This window comes from Kryptolebias marmoratus, linkage group LG3, assembly GCF_001649575.2.
Source record: "Kryptolebias marmoratus isolate JLee-2015 linkage group LG3, ASM164957v2, whole genome shotgun sequence".
NCBI classification, from domain to species: Eukaryota; Metazoa; Chordata; class Actinopteri; order Cyprinodontiformes; family Rivulidae; genus Kryptolebias; species Kryptolebias marmoratus.
In genome coordinates, this window is record NC_051432.1 from 10892334 (window position 1) to 10910564 (window position 18231).

The window sequence follows — 18231 nt, forward strand, 5'->3', positions numbered from 1 at the left end:
ACTGAAACTCAAACATTGCATACATTACTGACTTGTGACTATTTCCACTGAAGCAGTTTAATAAAGAGCATTTTTAAATAAATGTACATTAATAATCTGTACTTTAAAAACAGCAAAACAGTAGCAATAAACACTTTGATTCCACATCATATATTTTACCAGTGAATATTTATAAATGTTTTGAATCAAATTTGTCTTGTTTGTTTGTCAAATGTCTATTATTTTATCTATAATAAACGTTTATTTTCCGGTTAATATGATTTTGTGTCTTTGTCAAAAACACTAAACAAAATGATTTTATTGTCAGGTGTAGTTTCTGCCTTTTATTCCCCACCGAACAGTGTGTCAAAACCAGACTAAAGATGCTGTTTTTAATGCAGCTGTATGTTACGTAATGACAGGGCTGCCCTTTTTGAACGAGTCCTGTCAAAAGGATTGGGTTCGAGTTGTCCAATCAGGAAGCACCAACTCCTCTGACGCTGATTGGTCGCCGCTACTGTCACGTGTCATCCTTACGCCCATTCACAGAGCCATTTACGCTCAGATTCGTTTGGTTCTCACGTTTTGCGGGAGGAGTTTACGCACCGGCGCCAAGCTGCGTTCAGAAAAGAGCGCAGTGACACAAACGAACCACAGGAACTATCCAAGTCAAACAGCAGAAACCCCCCCGGCCCTGCCGAGCAACTCAAGATGGTTTTCGAAACTATCTCGAAGATAATTAAAGTTCAGCTTCCGGCTTACCTGAAGAGGCTGCCGCTTCCGGAGACCATCGGCGGATTCGCAAGGCTGACAGGTAATTAAAAACACCTGTGTAAAGACGACTTGTAAACTCATCGGACAGAGTTCTCACCTGCTAGCACAGAGGGGTCTTTACTTTTAGCTAGCATCAGAATTAAACTTTTACTAACAACGTTGTTTAAGCATTTTCAGTACGTGAACCTAAAACCAAGACCGGAGAGACTTTGCATCTACAAACCTAAATGTATAGCGCACAAGTTCCTACTTTTGTCTTGTGGCTAAGTAGCTAAAACATAAATCACATTTTACATTAAATAGAGCAATAATTAAGAAGATAAGATAACCCAGTGTGGAAAGGGTACTGCAATTTGAGGTCTGCTTAGATCCAGGTCTTTGAGGGCCACTATCCTGCATGCTTTAGTTGTTTCCCTGCTCCTAAGCAGGACTTCAAGTTCTGCAGAATCCTGTTAATCACTCAGTAATTCAAAGCAGAGGAATGCCTAAAACATGCAGGATAGTGGCCCTCCGGGACCAGGATTGGGCACCACCGCCTCAGATGATATGGTTTGACCAGCAGTTGTTGTTCGGTCTTCCTGAAATCAACAACCAAAGCAGGCAGGAACAGAGGAATGGAGCAGCGTGATACGAACAGAGTAGGACCTGCAGAAATAAGAGTTTCATGGTAGGGTGCTGGTTAGACGTTTTCCTAGTGTCCCACCGTGTACATTTGCTTCTGTGGTTTCTTTGTGGGAAAATGCATGCAGATGAGGAATTTCTCCTGCAAGTCAACATTAAAGAAGCTGCAATACTTACGGGGGGGGGAAGCTGCAAAACTCAGACTATATATCACAGTTTGCATACCAACACACTCTACCTGTTGTCCAAACTCTGTAGGTCAAACACAGCTGAACCTCCTCGGGGCTAAGTAAAGGTCACATTTTACCACGTTGCTTTACAATTCATCTGAAGACTCGTTCAAGAGTTGGGACTTTTTGGATGCTCCGTACCTATTCATGCAAGCATGGACTCCTTGACGTTATTATACCGTCTTCTGAAATTCAAACGACCCACGAAAAGAAAAAGATGAGAACAAAACTCCTGTTACCGAGAAAAGGCCTAGTATTCTTTAAAGGACTGCATATCGCCTGACACCTTTCGTGCCCGAGTTTTAGACTAAGATCATCTGAAGTTGAGAAATGACAGAGGTAGCCGTTTTGGTCAGACTTTGGCGATTACTTTCTGTGTAACCTCATGCAGCGTTGTGAGATGAGTACGTGACTTTCAGCCACTACCACACCAAATTTTAGGAGTGAAGTTGCAGCTATTTTTGTGTTCGCTAAGGTTGCTTAGCTGTGGCAGCGTGAATGGGGTTGACTCCAAAAGTTAACCAGTTGCAGATGCACGTGCAATGATTCCCTGGAGAGTTTCGTTAAAATCTATCCCATCAGTTCATGAGATGTCTTTACTCCTTTACAGACAAACAAACATTATCACCCTTTTGCCTTTGGCCTGGCCGCTAACTATTGGAGAATTACAGTGGAGGCACTGTTGGAGCATGTGTGCAGATGACCTCAAAGTGTGACACCTTTGTTTTGCTGTATAACTTTGCATTATATGAATAGCAGTAAAATTTTACACTTGCAGTTAAATCCTCACTTTCCCCCTCACATTGACTGGGGAACTTTCCTGTGGAGTTTCCAGGCCTTCCTGGTTTTTGCTGCTGTGAGATGATGCTGGAAAAACTGTCAGGTGGAAGACAACATAGGATCAGATCTGAGCCTGTTCTCTGCGCCAGCTCCAAACAAGATTCTGATTGTTATTATTGTCTAGATGATTAACATTTTACACCACAGGTCACCTTTTAAATCTTCCAGATGTCTCAGTACAACATTATATGATGTGATTAGGGTTAAGTGATGGTAAGTTTTTAAAAGGTTCAGCCTATGGGGAAGGTGACAGCACAGAAACACCGACCTGGTGGGTTTCATTTTGGAATTTTCTAGTTTGAATTCCGATTTGGAAAGTCGGAGATTCCTGGAGATTCCTGGAGATTCCTGCCAAACCCCAACTTCAGAATCCAGTATGGCTGACTCATGGATGAACTATGGTGATTGCTGCGGCAATAACTGCTCGTTTTCACTTCTTCTTAAAGTTGTGTACTTCTGTGAAAATGCAGTGTGAACGGTGAGAGCTGAAATTTGCAGAACCTTAAAGCTAAAAGAAGTAGAACACTAGCTAAAAGCCAAAAACGCATGAAGCCAGAAGTTCAAAAACACTACCTAAAAGCTAACTGTAGCATAACTGTGGCTAACTGTGTGGATACTTCAGATCTTTTGCAGCAGAATTCTGTGGAAAGGTTATGAACAATTAATAGCTTACCTGTCGTAGATGGCTCTTTTAACAGCCTCAGTCCTGAGAAAGAGTTTATTTCTGACTCGATTTATGGCCAATAGCAAAGTGGATTACTGACATCTTTAAAATAAACTTCTAACAGTTCATGTGGACACTGTTATAGACCTTTACACCGCTGTCAGTTTCACATTACATGATTATTCCAGCAGGAATATGATAACATATTTCTGCAGGAAGTGCCCTGGGCTTCAGCGGTAGAGCTACAGCTAGCTGCTCCTGCTGTTTGCACTTGCAAATGATCCTATAAGTCTATGTAAATAACAGTAACATAAAACTGATGGTGTTGTGAAGGCATATAAATTAGTGTTCACATAAACTGTTGTGAAATTTTAGAGATTAGAGTTATTTCAAACTCTTCTGTAAAATATGATCAAACTAAGTTCTGACATAGTTTTTTTCACCTGTATAGCAGTCAGGGTTTTTCCTGTTTGTTTTGTTATTTGGTTGTAAGTCATTATTTAGCCTTGATTAAAATCTCACCCCCATAAAGCACAGAAGACCAAGCGAACACCTACATTTATATCTTTGCTTACAGTGGTGTTTACTTGTGGTCTGTATGGCGGCAGCAAAAACCACTAAACTGTTTGTGAGAACACTGCATAAATTTCTGGGCAATTTGGCAACGATAAATGCATGGAATTTATCTTCACACACACCCCAGATTTCAAGACAGAATTAATTTAAAGGTGGAGTTTGATCAAAATCAGACATTAAGCTACTAAAATAATCTGATAATTTATTATGTTTGCCTGAAAACACAAGCAGAATAGGTTGGGCTTTATCTGCATTTCATAAATCTGCATCTGCTTCAAAACACCTGTTCTGTCATGTGTCTGGGCACAGCTGGATGTTTGCAGGAGGTGGAGAAGTCTCTTTGTTTGATGCAGGAGGAGGGCACATCAGCAACAATAGGCAAAATGTATTATTGCAAATTCATACTCATTACCATAGCTATATCCGTCCATCAGTTGGCTGGTGTGTGCATTTTAAGCTCCCCGGCTCAGTGATCACAGGACCTTTCTCTCTGCCTCAGCAGCAGAGCTGTTGTTTCACCGACATATTAAGGCTGCTTACGAAAAAGGCTCTATATTTATCTGTCCTGTCAGCAACTTCAAATAAAATGTAGTAAAGCAAATAAAAATGCATAATCATTGCAATAGTCATCCATTCCTTTTCTATACCCGCTTACATGGTCATGGTCACAGAGAGCCTTGACTAATACATGCAAGGGTCTTAAGCATGCATGAAAACTGCACGTGTGCAAATGAGTTGTTTTGTCCTCTATTGGCACAAAATCCAAAACTGCTGGGTTGTGCAAATTGCAAGTGCAAAGGATGAGGCAGGGGGTATGACTTAGCAGAAGTAAGACTTAACCAGCTCCCCACAGAAACTTATTACTGGTAAATTGCAAAATTGAAACAGAATTTGAAATGCATTTGTGCCACTTTAAGATCTGAAGGCTATCCTTATTTTGATCAGTCTGGTTTCTCTTGTGCAGCAGCCATCATCAGAGCCATACCCCAGCTCAAACAAATGGGGTCAAACTGCACACAACTCCAACTTGCATTCTGGGTCGTCATGTTCTTCCTCAGAGAAAAAAAAATCAACAGACTTGATGAAAAACTTTCAGAATCTTCATTTGAACCTGTTGATATCTACTCGACTGCTCGTACAGTGTACTACTTGTTACGGAGACCTAGTGTGTTGTCAGCAGCCTAAACGCACACAATGCACATTATCCACTTTGGTTTGTGCGCGCTTTAAAAACTTTGTATTTTTGTGGAATCCCGCAATTCAATACATGCTTCATTAGTCAGCTGTTTTTATCATAGAACAGCTAGTGAAAAGAAACACTCCTCTGGCCAGTTTCTTTATGATGACAGCAATCAGCTTTGGCCCCGCTCTGACCAGCTGTTAGCGCGTCAATTCAGTCAAAACTGAGCTTTATTTCTGCCAGAAGAGCTATTTGGGTCATATCTTTTCCACAGAACTCTGCTTCAAGAGATATGAATCATCTCTTTAAAGTGAATGCAGTGTTTATCAACGTGGCGTCTGATAAAGTGACCCGGTGCGATAAAGCTCATATTTCAGGCGCATGCTGTGACTTTATGCTGATGTGTGTTTCATGTCCGTAGTGTCCGAGTGGCTGCGGTTGCTGCCTCTCCTCGGTATCCTGGCCTTGCTGGGCTACCTGACCATCCGCCCGTTTCTGCCTAAGAAGAAGAAACAGAAAGACAGCCTGATCAACTTGAAGATCCAGAAAGAGAACCCTAAAGTGGTCAACGAGGTGGACATCGAGGACCTGAACTACGCAAATGTGTGTTACTGTCGCTGCTGGCGGTCCAAAACTGTGAGTGGACTTGTTCATTTTCTAACCTTCATTTGTGTGTGAACCCCACTTTGACTGAGGTGTGGTGAAAGTTACAGAGTCTGAAGGCCTTATTCATTTATATTTGTCACACTAGCTGCTGAAAACCGCTTCTTTTGAATGTTAAAGTTCTTTAATTTGGGTATTTTTAGAAAAAGGGAGTGATGTGAATTTTTGCAGCTCGCTGATCATCTTAACATAAAATTGTTTCCTGTTTTTCAGTTTCCTGTTTGTGACAAGTCACACTTAAAGCACAATGAACTAACTGGAGACAACGTGGGACCACTCATACTCAAAAAGAAGATACTTTAATTGAGCGCCAACAGGAGTTTACTTCTAACTTTTCAGTTTCTTGGTCTTTGCTTGATGTCATATTTCTCAATATTGTTAATAATATTAATATGAACTACTGAGTGTGTATTAGCTATGCTATCTTGAATTTTGAAGTTGGGAGAATTTTTCTTTTGTTGTTGTTGTTTTTTTGTGGCCTAATGTTCTTCATTCATTATGCTGTAAACATAATGGCCCTGTAAATCTAAAAACCAGTGTCTGTTTGGCAGATACAAATCAAAGGGGGACCACTTCAGCAAGACAAGCTGAGGTAAAGTTTCTGAGTTTATGACTTCCCCTGGTCTCAACTCATTGGGGGAGGAGTTTTCTTCCTAATTAAATGCAACTTCCTGTTTAGTAGTCCAACCTGTACTTAACACTTTGTCTTGTATGCCTTTTTATTTTGGACCACTCTTTATTTAAAAGTCATCTTTTTTGTTGTTGTTGTTGTTAATCCTGTTTCATGTGCATAAGCCAATCTATGTGCCAAATTTGAACAAACACACACTTTAGGCATGTGAGACATTCTCTGAATTAAATGTATATGTGTGGGTCTACATATTGCTCTGTTGTCTTTAAACATTTAAAACCGCTGCATTTTGACTAATATTCTGCGGTTTTAACCTCACAAACCGTTGGAGGTTTAAAAACTCCTGCAACTTGAGATTTTCTTTTTGAAATTCTTCATAGCTTTAATTACTGTATATAGCTTTTTTTTTTAAGTATTTACTTCATAACTCAGCAATATTTCATACATAGTTTATCATGTCTGCAGTTTCTGAATGTTTCTGAATATTTTGAATATAAATAGATTTTTTTTTGTTAGATTATTGCTTGACTTTATTCATACTAAATGTGAAGAAGTGGTCGTCATGTTTATTTCAGTTGTTTTCTTTTACTGTTATGTTTGGGGAACTTGTGTAACGCAGTTCAAAGAGGTTTGAATGAAAGATACTGAAAATGAGTACATTATTATGTCCTAATTGTTTGCTTTTTTTGTTTCATTTTAACATTTCGATCAGGAGTTTCTATCCAAAGAACAGAATCAACTGAAGGCAGCTACATTGAAGAAAAAAAAAAAAAAAAGGATTCCATCATTTTCCCAGTTTATATCGACACGATGGCCTCGATCAGATGTAATGACGCTGCAGGATTCTCCAAACCCAAGGAGATGAATAATTAAAAAATGAAACAACTGGACTTTTATTCTATAGTAAGGATATTTTGCTTCCCATCCGGGGAGCATGATCAGTTCAAAACTGGAGAGTGTGCAGTTTCAAGCTTTATAATTGCCTGAGATGCTCCGTTATGCAAGCGAAACTCACCTGCAGATTACTCGTACTCCCCTCCCTGCATGTGAGTTTAGCTTTCATAACGAGCCATCTCATGCAGTGTTAAAGCTTACAGCTCCACACACTTTAGTGTTGAACCGACAAAGCTCCCTGAATGGGAAGCGAAACACTTTCAGCTACGGAACGAAAGTCCTGTTGTTTTAATTTTATTTTAGTTTTCACATTGCTTTGGGTTTGCCATGTCCTGGATGAGAGTATCTTTGCCAGTATACTGCAGGATTCTGTAGTCAAGCTTTTCCAGTCTGATGTACAAATTTCATCCTGACAAATACAGTAAATGATAGGTTAGGCTACTGCCATTTTGTGTTTGTCTTCTGAGTGTCAAAGTACAGAGCCACTTTAAGATTATAAATAGTATAAATCAGAAGGTATGTTGTTTGGACATGTGTCTTGGATAAAGATGTCAGAACAAGTACAATTTAGTAAATGTTTCATTCTGAAACAGGCCAAATTTACCCAAACAAGAAAAGGGTTAATCGACATTAATGAGATGTTGAATTTGGGCCATTTGTTAAACTTTGAGAGCACTGGTTTGAATAAATTAAAACGTAGCCTGCTGGTGGTATTTATACTAAAATCAGACAATCTCTTTCTGCATCACAAGCTAGTCATAAGAAATCCAAGTGACAAAAAGGAGCCAGACAAATCAGAAAGTAAACACGGTTAAATCTTAATCTAAGAATGTAATTTAGGACGACTTTGGCTATTAAAAGAGCAAGACATCTTTTGTGTGTTTTGATTATTTATTGTTTGGTAAAAAACTATTGTAAAATTCATCATAAATAATCTCTAATACACGATCTTTTCATTTAGGCTTTAAAATGTAAACAAATTAAGTCACACTGCACATTTCTGCAGTAAGAAAAAAAACTAATATTTAACAGCTGTTAAAAAATCTGTTCATAAACCCTAAAAAAAAAAAAGTTCCTTTCAGACGGATGTGGACACTCGAGAGACCGTAAGCCACGTAGTGCATGTAGTAGTTGACTCTCTATCTTAAAGCAGCATTAGGTTTCCACCAAAGTAAAGTGACGTTTTGACCCTGAGGTTTTGAAAATGATAGATTTCTTGTCACCAACAGATACTACTAATACAATACATAAGTAAAAATATACAAAACACAAACACAAAGCATTCCAAGAAGTGTGGAACGCCTACAACATCTGCTCTCTGAGTAGCCTAATAACAAAATATTGCTATCAGTACATTCAATCCCAAACTTCATAAAACCCAGTGCTTTTAATAAAATAAGCACTGCCTTTTCAATCCACGTTAGTTTATATAAACTTGGTAACAAAAATGAGGAAATACTGGATTCATTGAATGCAACGGGAGAAATATTCAACCTTTTACAAAAAAATGTAAACCATTCAGGTGGTTCGTACTAACAGCGTATGTGATTAAATGTTCAGTTCGAGCCAGAAACAAGACTTATCTGTGGTATAAATAAAGTTCACTCAGCCTGACAGTGCAGATAGTGGAGCATGGGTGATCTGTTTACAACTCGGGGGGGGGGGGCTGGAAACCACCTAGGGTCATAAATACACTGATCCAGACCATCGGAGAGCCACTCGGTGGCTAAAGATAAGTTTGAACTGAGGTTTGAGGCGTCTCATCGAATGTCCTGTTTCCCTGAGTGCAGAGGTCAGAGCGTACTCTCAAAGGTGACGGGAGTCTCATTGTCCTCTTCAGCTTCTGCTGCAGTGCCTAGGTAGAAAATAAAGACAGGGCGTGCAAAAAATGGATGTGATTCAGTGAAAACTGCTCAGATGATGAATAAAATGTAAATAAAAGCTTACAAGTTGCTATTTTAAACCTACTGACTCAAATAGAAAACAAGCGGATCTAAAGCTATGAACAAAGCTATCACAGAGGTGAGGCGGGTAAAACACTGCAGGAGAGAGATATCCACCACGGGGACGTGACTACGAAGCAGGGGGGCCAAGCTGAACTCTTTGAATGTAAAACCTTTACGTACCCAGGAAAAATGTCGATAAATTGGGTTTGACTCGCTCACCGCTGGCTGAGGTCTTCGGTCTCTGCAGCAGACGAGGCCCACAGAGACCAATGATCAGAGCTCCTACGGGGGCTGTGAGAAGAATGGCGAGCACAGCCACTGTAAGCACGTCCATACCGTACTTCTCTAGGTCCTGGTCGCCCTTTGCTCTGGCCATGTCTAAAGCCGTGGAACCTATTGCTGCCTGATGAAGACAAGAACAAAACCAGTGATTCTTCTGAACTCACAACTTTAATCCATGTGTAGAAGATTGATACTTTGTTGTTATTGCACAGATAGAAGAAAATAGACCAATACTGTGTACATACGTAGCGGCATCATAAAATTACTTGAGGTTATTAATAAATATCCTAAAATGTCCTGTAGTCACCAGGATGAATGAGTCTGAGAACAGATGATAAAGATCCTGAGTAGTGGCGGTTGCTAAACTAAACATCAAAGCATTGATAAATCAAAAAAGTTTCAAGATGCTTTGTGCTTGCACCTGCGGTTTAAGAGATACTGTTCCTCAGTCTGTTTGTCTGTGTTCGGATGGTTCTTAGGCCCAGTTTACACAATGCTGGTTTTAAGTGGAATCAGAACAATTCTGTTGCATTTCGGCTGTTCGTCTACCTGACAACAGAATCAGAAACTATGACGTTTCCAGGAGATCGCTCACGTGTAAACTGGGCCTGAAGGCTCCGGCATGCTCTATAGATGTTCGTTTTCGCACACGCCTTTTTACAGACCATGAGACATTCGGATCAGAACTCCCAGAAAGCTCCTCCCTCCTCCTACAGTGTTACAACGATTTTCTTCCAGCCAGCTTCTCAACTCTCTTGTCCTTGTACACATTTTTTCTTCCCTTACTCCGACCAGACGTGTTCATTAAACCTTCTGAGACAATCACAGCTATGAAGAGCAGCCTGTGTCTCTCTGCAGTCTTTTTAAGTTCAGTTGGAACAGTTGTAAAGGCGGCTGTATTTTCTACCAGCCTCCAGCTGCTTCTCAGCAGAGCAGTAGAAGCAAAATGACTCCATTAAAGCTCACCGGCTTTTCTGCATAAATACACCCACTACAACTTCTGACCAATCATGCAAGACATGGCGCCAAACCCCTGTGAGAAGTGGTGGACGAAGCTGCTACGAGAACAAAGTGATGCAATTTTTGTCACGCAACCACGTGAATGAGAACCGACTGTGATTTCTCGTGGAGTATAAAAAGGCCTTTAGTCTGCCTGAGGGATGGGTGGGTTCTGATGATGCCGTTTACACATTTTTGTAAACAGGCTGAGTGGATTCATTCATTCATTCAAGTTTATTCAATCAAGGACAGCACAATTAACAATGTTCCATGATAAAAACAATGCAGCCGTTGAATTGTCCAAAGGTTTTCTAGCCTTGCAGACCCAGTTCTTGGTTGGACCTTTCTTTAAAAGACAGCAAAATTAGAATTAACACACCCACACACACATACGCTAAATTACTGTAACTTTTAACAAGATATACAAGAAAATGCATATCAGAGCATCAATGTTCACATATTTGTTTTTGTTTCAGCCATTGGATGTCCTCGAGCTTAGGGAGGGGTAGAGAGGGGAGGCTTAATTCTTATTTTTACAAAGAAATACATCTGCAAAAGTGCACTACAGAAATGTATTATTAGAAAAAAAAAACTCTTTAAGTGAGGTTGTGTGGAGTGAGTCATTCAGGAGCAGACAGCAGTCAGAGCGATCTCAGTTTGGGGAATCAAGGAGATTCTCACAAATCAAGAGCCAACTTTATTTAAATAATTTCAAACTCAAAACTTCCCAAGAACTTTGAGTGAACACTACTTGTACTTCATCATTTTTGCACGCCAGTTGTTCACATTGTTGCTCTTTTCTCAATCAAACATTTGTGTTGCTATGGTGACCGTGTGCACTGTAGCTGATCAGCTGAGTAGTAGTTTTACTCTCTGTAGTTCTTGCTTGAGGGTTAGACTGGTAATCTGCAAGTCATGGGACATCCTTGGCAGGATACTATTACTATTACTATTATACTGACTGGTCCTAAGTACTCCTCACAACACCACTTTAAAAGAACTATTTTGTTGAGATAAAGAAAAGGTTATTTCCAGAGAGAGAAGCTTCCTGACCTACAGCATATTTCATACCTGCACTGTTGCTTTGGGCATCCATGCGAGGGCTATGAACACCTTCTCCCTCCTGCTGAAGCCCGCACGCAGCACGCACACAAAGGTGACGAGGATTCGAACCAGCAGAGCAATGAGCAGAGAGGCTATACCCAGACCTGGAACAACGTGAGGACGAAGGTCAACATGGACACTGCACCACCGCCACTGGGAGATTTACCAACATGATATATTCAAGTACAGTTACACATGAAAAAAAAAACAAAAGTCATTTTTACACTTGTGTTGACATGAAACAGGCTGAGCTTTTCGACATGTAAGGTCTGTTTTCTTAGGAAGCCTAACTGGTTTAACTAATATGAAAGTGAATTACAGGAGTGCCGGCACAGACAGGTCGTTCAGTATTTACAGGACGGGACAGAGCAGCGCCTCAACCATGTCTTTTTTGCTTATGCAAATATTTTACATACACTCATACAGTCACATTTGAATTCTGGACAATGACAACAGTGTTATCTCTGAAGGCTTTGTGTGGTCGTCTTACCAACGGTGCGTCCCTCCAGCTCAGACACTCGAATCTCAGCTCCGATCAGGCCGAACAGCAGAGGCTGAAACACGTCCCACGCCCACCCCACCACTTCCTCCACTCGCGCCTTCAGTCAAACACAAAACAAAACGAAGTGTGACGTGTCGTTAGCACAGATGTTTAACTACAACTACACCGATGAGGCGCCATCTGAACAACTTCAGAGGACCGATGTTGCGTTCACATTATCAAAACTCTCGTCTAAACTTGGGATCTAATAAACTAACAAGCCAATGCTGAATCTGGACAAGGTGCTTTATAACGTTTCAAACGCGGTTTGTATGCGTCAGTACCTTTTCTGCTCTCCAGCCCAGGCCAGCCAGGAACGCCAACACCAAGGTGCAGAGGCCTCCAGAGCCGGGGAAGCCTGCCACGCCGCTGCCAAACACGGCGAAGACGGACAGGCCCAGTACCAAGAAGGAACGCTTCATCACAATGTGTTTCTACAGGGGAAAAACATTTTTAGAACCTGAAATTCAGTGATACAAACCGCTGGATTTACCTGCAAACAGGGAGATGAAAACATTAATCATGGTGTGTGTGTGTGTGAAAGATTATGAACCGTTCAGTGAATGAGGTTGTACAAAAAGAACCCTGTTTATTATCACCCACCGCTGAAGGGGCCATAATGGTTTTATCTGCGTCTGTGTTCATTTGTCTGTAGCTTTTTTTGGCCAATTGTACATACGTCAAGCTAAAACTAGCAGTAGCTGAGCGTCAACACGCTCTCTGAGACTGCGGAGCTCACTGGCGCGAGAACGATCGGGAGACAATAAAACACGCTTGCGTCAAAGCGCCGCGACATGAGATCACGTACCTGATCGACACTCGGAAAGTACTGAATGAGGAAGCCGAGGAGGATCCCCGCAACCATCCCGCCTGCGACCTCCAGCACACCTCGCAGGAGGTTATACCAGGTGGAGCCTGGGGGGAAAAAAAAAGAAATGCAGCGGTAAGATACAACAAGTGGCAAGTTTGTTCAAATATATAATTAGAAAAATAGAATTACAACACTGTCTTTGCAAATACTCAACATTAAAACCTTAATAAAAGGTAGGAATTTGAATACAAATACACTGTAAATAGTTCCTTTCAAAGACATTTATTGTTTCATCCAGATTTGGTAAAAACTGGTTCACGCTTTTTAAGGAGAGTAATCCGCACACTTGCACCCTCTGCTGGTCTCCTGACAACCTACAAACAGTAACTACTTATTTTTCTTTTAATCTAATCTTAGACCCACCTGCTGCTTCTGCAATGGAGAGAAGCTGGTGTTATATTTCAAAAAAGCACAAGCTTGCATTATTCTATTCTGTTCACACACACACACACATTACCTGTGGCGAAGGCCATGCCCAAGCATGTGGTGAACCCCGTGATAGCAAGAACGTCGTCGAAGCTTCCAGCAGCCATCAGCAGGGTGGGGATGCCCTGCTCCACGCCGTATCCCTCCTTCTGCAGCAGCAGCATGGAGGGAACCACCACCGCTGGGGACACGGCGCACAGCACGAAGCTGGGATGGAGAGAGGATGAAATGTTTGCTTTACTTTCTTAAATAACTGTATTAATCGTTACAAACATAACATATCACACACACAAAAAAAAGGAAACTCTGAAGCATTATACCCACCCGAGGATGAAGGCCCACACCCAGGGTAAGCCCAGGAGGAAGTGAGAGATCAGAGCTGCGGTGCAGGCCTCCATCAGGCAGGGCCCAGCTGCAACACGTACACACACAGCTTTGAGTTTCCTCAGAGCCTGACAGGAAAAATGTAAAACATCAATCCAATTCAAGATGGCCGACACAGACAAATGAGCTTAGAAAAGACAAAAATGGCTACAATTAATTCCGTTTTGTAGCTGAGAGTCCTTCACAAAACATACTCCAAGTGCCACTTGTCGCACAAGAGCGTTGCCTAAAACTTTAGCATCAACGGCTGGAGTCAACCCCGTTTGTCTGTTAGCAAAATATCACATGAAACACTGGACAGATTTTAATGAAACTTTCAGAAAGGAATAACTGGATGTGCATCTACAGCTGACTCAGTTTTGGAGTCAATCCAATTGAAGACAGCCACCACAGCTAATCGTCACAGGGCAACACAAAGCCGGCTCTAACTCAGTCAATTTTACAGATGTTGAGCTAAAATGTGACGTAGTTGTAGCTGAGCGTCGTTCTGTCTCTGTCATTTTTCAAAGTCATTTTTGGGTTCTAACACAAAGGGAGGCAACCGTACCTTGGGATCCAGTCCCAGGCCAGCTCTGACCAGGATGATGGCCAGAGCGATGTTCCTCAGAGAAGCCGACCATTTGAAGTTGATGACCACCGCATCCGTCACAGCCGGGATGTTCCTCAGCAGGAAGCCCATCAGCAGCATGCCTGCAGCCCAGCAGAGGGTGGGGGAGAGAGGACATGTGAGCCTTTTCAACCTGAGGACATGTTTATTCTTCGGGGCTGTTTCCCACACACTAACAGCGCAAGAATAACACCCATCTGTTCCGTCTCGAAGAAATGGAGAAGGGCGAATGTTGATCCAGAGCTCGAATACGACCAGGCTAATAACTCACGCCTCATCAATCCACCCTTGCTCTAAAGCTTAGCGGTGTCCAGGCTTAAATCATGCAGCGAAACGAAACACAGCACGTCTTTATGTGTTACAGTAATAGAAACTGAAACATTATAGGGAACAATCAAGTTAATTGGTATGAAATTGACTTCATTTATGACTGGAGATGTACAGGAAACTGATTAAGCATAACAAGAGAAAAATACTTAAAGCACTTAAAACCACAATAGCTGTCAAAATATGTTTTTGTTTGAGTTTTTAGGCAGCAAATATTCCTCGCTTTTGTTTACAACTAAATTTGGCGATCTGTTATAGAAAAAAATGATCTGAACTGAATAACAAGTGCACTGTTTTGAAGGGCTTGATTAAAGCTGAGATTTAAAAAAAAGGTCAGGAAAGTGGTGTTCCAAAGGACAAAAAATAAGTGGGACATTCCTCTGTCTGGAGCAAAAGAATCTGATAATATTAGGGGTGTTGTCCCATAAAATAAATCTTGACCCCCACCTTATCAGTGCAGTGATTTATTCCTACTAAACACACAGAGGAGTCATTCTGTGAATGGAAATGGAAATAAGAAGTTCAGGCCTCGATGCCGTTTATTCAACCTTACCGAGGAGGGGTGGGAACGGTGGGAGTTTGGGCAGTCGAATGAGCGCGACCAGTTTGCCACCGATGAGTGCACAGATGAAGAGTATCGTGATTCCAAACAGGTTCCCTCCTGGGAGACATTCTTTCTCCGTGATGGACCAAACCACCCCAAAGAGCACAGCTGCCAAAAGGACTGAGGAGGGAAGGGGACAACAGAAAAATCAGCTCTTCTGCCATAACATCTACCACCAGGCATCGTTGGCGTGACTTTACTGTGTGTTTCACGTAGAAAGACACAGAAAATCAAACATTGCGTCTCTTAGATGAGAAGTTCAAAGTTTAGCTCTGTTAAACTTTTTTTTTGCCTCCAAAGCTGAAAATGACTTTGTCCGTTGCTCACCTTTGGTAATCAAAGAGGCGAAGAGGCCTCTCGGTGGACACGGGCAGAATCTGTGCAGCAACGGGCAGCAGACCACCGGTGGTTCTGTGTTGGTGCCCGCATCCACCACAGGGTTGCGAGGAATAAAATAGGTGGTCTCCTCTGTGACGTTTGGAGTCGAGCAGCGTCGTACCACCACTTGGATCTGGTTCACATTCAGGTGCTTTAAAGGAACAATCAGGACACAGTTTAAAGCGTGTTGATAAGATGCCAAATGTACACAATATTAACCTCATTTTAACTTAACTATAAAGAAATATTCCTCTAAGTGTGAGCTCTCCGGTAGTAATGTTCATTGTCTACAACAGGGGTGGGCAATCCTGGTCCTCAGGGCCACTATCCTGCATGTTTTACTGGTTTCTCCGCTCCAACACACCTGATTCAGTGGTTAAATTACCTCTTCATGTTCTGCAGAAGCCTGTTAATCACCCATTGATTCAAACCAGGTGTGTTGGAGCAGAGAAACAAGTAAAACATGCAGGATAGTGGCCCTCGAGGACCAGGATTGGAGACCCCTGGCTCATCATATTTATTTATTTCCTGTATATTAAACGTGAAAGCATCAGTTTTCTGTCTCTAAGAACGCCATCATTTATCTCATACGTCATACTCAGGTGAGTACGTCGGTTCAAAGCTCTGGACTTCGGCCCGAGCCGTTACCTCCACATGGTTGGCTGCAGGCAGAGCGATTCTGTCCAGCAGTGGGCTGGGTGCTGGGCTGGGTGCCGGACTAGGCGGCGCTGGACTGGGCGCGGGGCTGGGCTCTGGATTGGAAGGTTTCTGCAGGGTGTCCTCCATCACAGCCGGGTGCCGTATTTCTGCACTTCTCGTTCACAGTAGGTCGAGTCGGGTTTGTCCATCGAGCTGAGGAATCCGTCACTTCTGAACGTGCAGCTCCCTCCTCAGGCTCCTGTTCGCAGATGTATGCAGATAAACTTCCACGTGCTTTTCTGTGAATTCAGCCAAGTGTTTACATTGAGTGTGTACCCTCATTTCAGAATTGCATATCAACAAATCTGTAAAACTATTGCAGCAAAAATAAAGGTTACCTTTTCTGTGTTCGATTTTAAAGTTTGCATCGAGTACCTTTCAGCTTGGCTGGTGATAGAAAAATCCAAAAAATAAGAACGTTAAGGCGCTATAATCTGAGCTGTACAGTAATTCTGCTTTAAATGGTTCTCATTTGTAAAAACGCCTCAGTTTAATAACCCAGAGGAAACGATTTGTTGATTTCCAATGAGGAAGCTTGTGCTGTTTTGAAGAAAACAGTCTTTTTTTTACTGTAGGACTATATTATGAATACATAACAACGTTTCCAATTCAACCAAAGCTTATCGGAAGACATTTAGTTTGCTCTTAAGGACATTTTAAAAGAGAAATAATAATAAAAAAAGTAAAAAATAGAAATCTGAACCAAACTGATTGGTCAGTGTCCATTTCTAATCAATATTAGGTACATTTATTTGACTTTTTTGTAGTTTTTAAGTAATTTGCACTTAGCTTTTTCCACTTTATGTAACTACTGCATATGCTACAACTGCACAGCTCAAATAAGAAGCTTTGTCAGTTTATTTGGCGATTGATTAAAATATCCTACATGACATTTAACATTAGGTGTTCATTTATTTGCACATTTAGCTTAATAATCCAAATCAAATCTATGACACACTAGTAAAGAAACTTTATTAAATCCAAAGGAGAACCGGCAAGCTTCTTAAGGTAGGATACTAAAATAAAACTGTTGTTTTAAGTCACATTTTAGCTGAACGCACAGCTACTGCGGGCTACTACAATGTTGTGATAGCTGCTTAAAGCAACAGACGCTGGCTAATCCAATTGCGAATAAACCGCTCTGATCAATGCTTACAGCTCGGCCATATGGCGCACCTAGCTAGCGTTAGCTCAAGTAGGTTAGTGGGGTTACGAGGGGACAACCAAGAAAAACAGGGAACTAATTTAAACCCGGCGTGTGGCGCGGTGTTAGCACACGGCTACAGTAAAAAAAAAAAGCGCTCAGTTGACACCCTCGCGATGGAGCGTGGCCGTGGGTCCATGATCGGACGCACCTTAGCCTCGCTCTCTGTGACTGATGCGGCGACCTCGATCCTTTTCTGGGCAGCGACACGGCGTTGGCCGACGTCCGTGAAGCGAAAGCTACCGGTGACACTGAAAATGGAGTCAATTTAATACCCTCCCTTTCAGCTGTCAAAGCGCTATCCCAAGAAAAAACAAAACCAAAAGCCGACCTACGAACACGCGAGTCCGCAGCGCAAATTTAAGACAGTTCAACGGGTTCTTGTCCGATATTGGATGCCTTGTGAAGTAGCTTGTTCCGGAGTGAACTGCTCCCGTTCAGAAAACACGGCAGCTCTGAGCGGAGACCCCCCCCCCTCTCCTCCCATCCGGACCCTCTATATGTGCATCAGAGAGGGGAAAGGCTGCTCACCTCATATCGTCAGCACGAGCATGGCTTTTTTTTTGCAGACGCTCTCTGGTAGTCCTGCAGCCCGAACAGCAGCCGGGTGAAATGGGAAATGAGGCGGATTAGTGATGGACGGGCAGGTATGGAGGGAGGAGTGGAGGCACCAACACTTTTTTTTTAAGGGTTCCTCCAGGTTTGTTTGGCTCGTTTGCTTTGGCAAGCAAGAACGTTGAACCTTGCTTTATATTGGGTGCTCTTATCTGAAGAACTGAATGCACATTTTCAACATGTTTTGTATTT

General features: G+C 41.9%; 2 protein-coding genes across 14 annotated transcripts; one reads left to right on the forward strand and one right to left on the reverse strand.

Annotated features, from left to right (window-relative positions):
* The first annotated feature begins 608 nt into the window (after positions 1-608).
* Positions 609-7927, forward strand: cisd2 (CDGSH iron sulfur domain 2). Its single transcript, XM_017409027.3, has 3 exons — positions 609-793; positions 5286-5500; positions 5741-7927. The coding sequence occupies exons 1-3, from the start codon at positions 691-693 to the stop codon at positions 5828-5830; spliced, it is 408 nt and encodes a 135-aa protein (XP_017264516.1). The 5' UTR covers positions 609-690; the 3' UTR covers positions 5831-7927.
* Positions 7928-7929: 2 nt separating this feature from the next.
* si:dkey-162b23.4 (sodium/hydrogen exchanger 9B2) lies at positions 7930-18200 on the reverse strand. Of its 13 annotated transcripts, none has more exons than XM_025003949.2 (14): positions 17956-18200; positions 16596-16607; positions 16170-16419; positions 15471-15672; positions 15093-15263; positions 14153-14295; positions 13546-13673; positions 13253-13428; positions 12733-12839; positions 12209-12358; positions 11874-11982; positions 11351-11487; positions 9179-9401; positions 7930-8907 (listed from the first exon to the last, which is right to left on the reverse strand). In XM_025003949.2, the coding sequence occupies exons 3-14, from the start codon at positions 16305-16307 to the stop codon at positions 8846-8848; spliced, it is 1746 nt and encodes a 581-aa protein (XP_024859717.1). In that variant the 5' UTR covers positions 16308-16419; positions 16596-16607; positions 17956-18200; the 3' UTR covers positions 7930-8845. The 13 variants fall into 13 exon arrangements, with proteins under 13 accessions (XP_024859717.1, XP_024859708.1, XP_017264454.1 ...); XM_025003940.2 differs by having other exon boundaries at positions 16559-16607; XM_017408965.3 differs by having other exon boundaries at positions 16170-16459; positions 16559-16607.
* Between the last annotated feature and the right edge of the window lie 31 nt (positions 18201-18231).

What these genes read in the sequence shown, in the direction of transcription:
- cisd2 (XM_017409027.3), top strand. Translation starts at nt 691, where the DNA reads ATGGTTTTCGAAACTATCTCGAAGATAATTAAAGTTCAGCTTCCGGCT. An exon ending in CGGATTCGCAAGGCTGACAG is followed by an intron (nt 794 to 5,285) that starts GTAATTAAAAAC and finishes TCATGTCCGTAG; the next exon opens with TGTCCGAGTGGCTGCGGTTG. An exon ending in GCTGCTGGCGGTCCAAAACT is followed by an intron (nt 5,501 to 5,740) that starts GTGAGTGGACTT and finishes CCTGTTTTTCAG; the next exon opens with TTTCCTGTTTGTGACAAGTC.
- si:dkey-162b23.4 (XM_017408981.3), bottom strand. Translation starts at nt 16,307, where the DNA reads ATGGAGGACACCCTGCAGAAACCTTCCAATCCAGAGCCCAGCCCCGCG. An exon ending in ACTTTCCGAGTGTCGATCAG is followed by an intron (nt 12,359 to 12,732) that starts GTACGTGATCTC and finishes TTTCCCCTGTAG; the next exon opens with AAACACATTGTGATGAAGCG. An exon ending in TGCCCAAAGCAACAGTGCAG is followed by an intron (nt 9,402 to 11,350) that starts GTATGAAATATG and finishes TGTCTTCATCAG; the next exon opens with GCAGCAATAGGTTCCACGGC.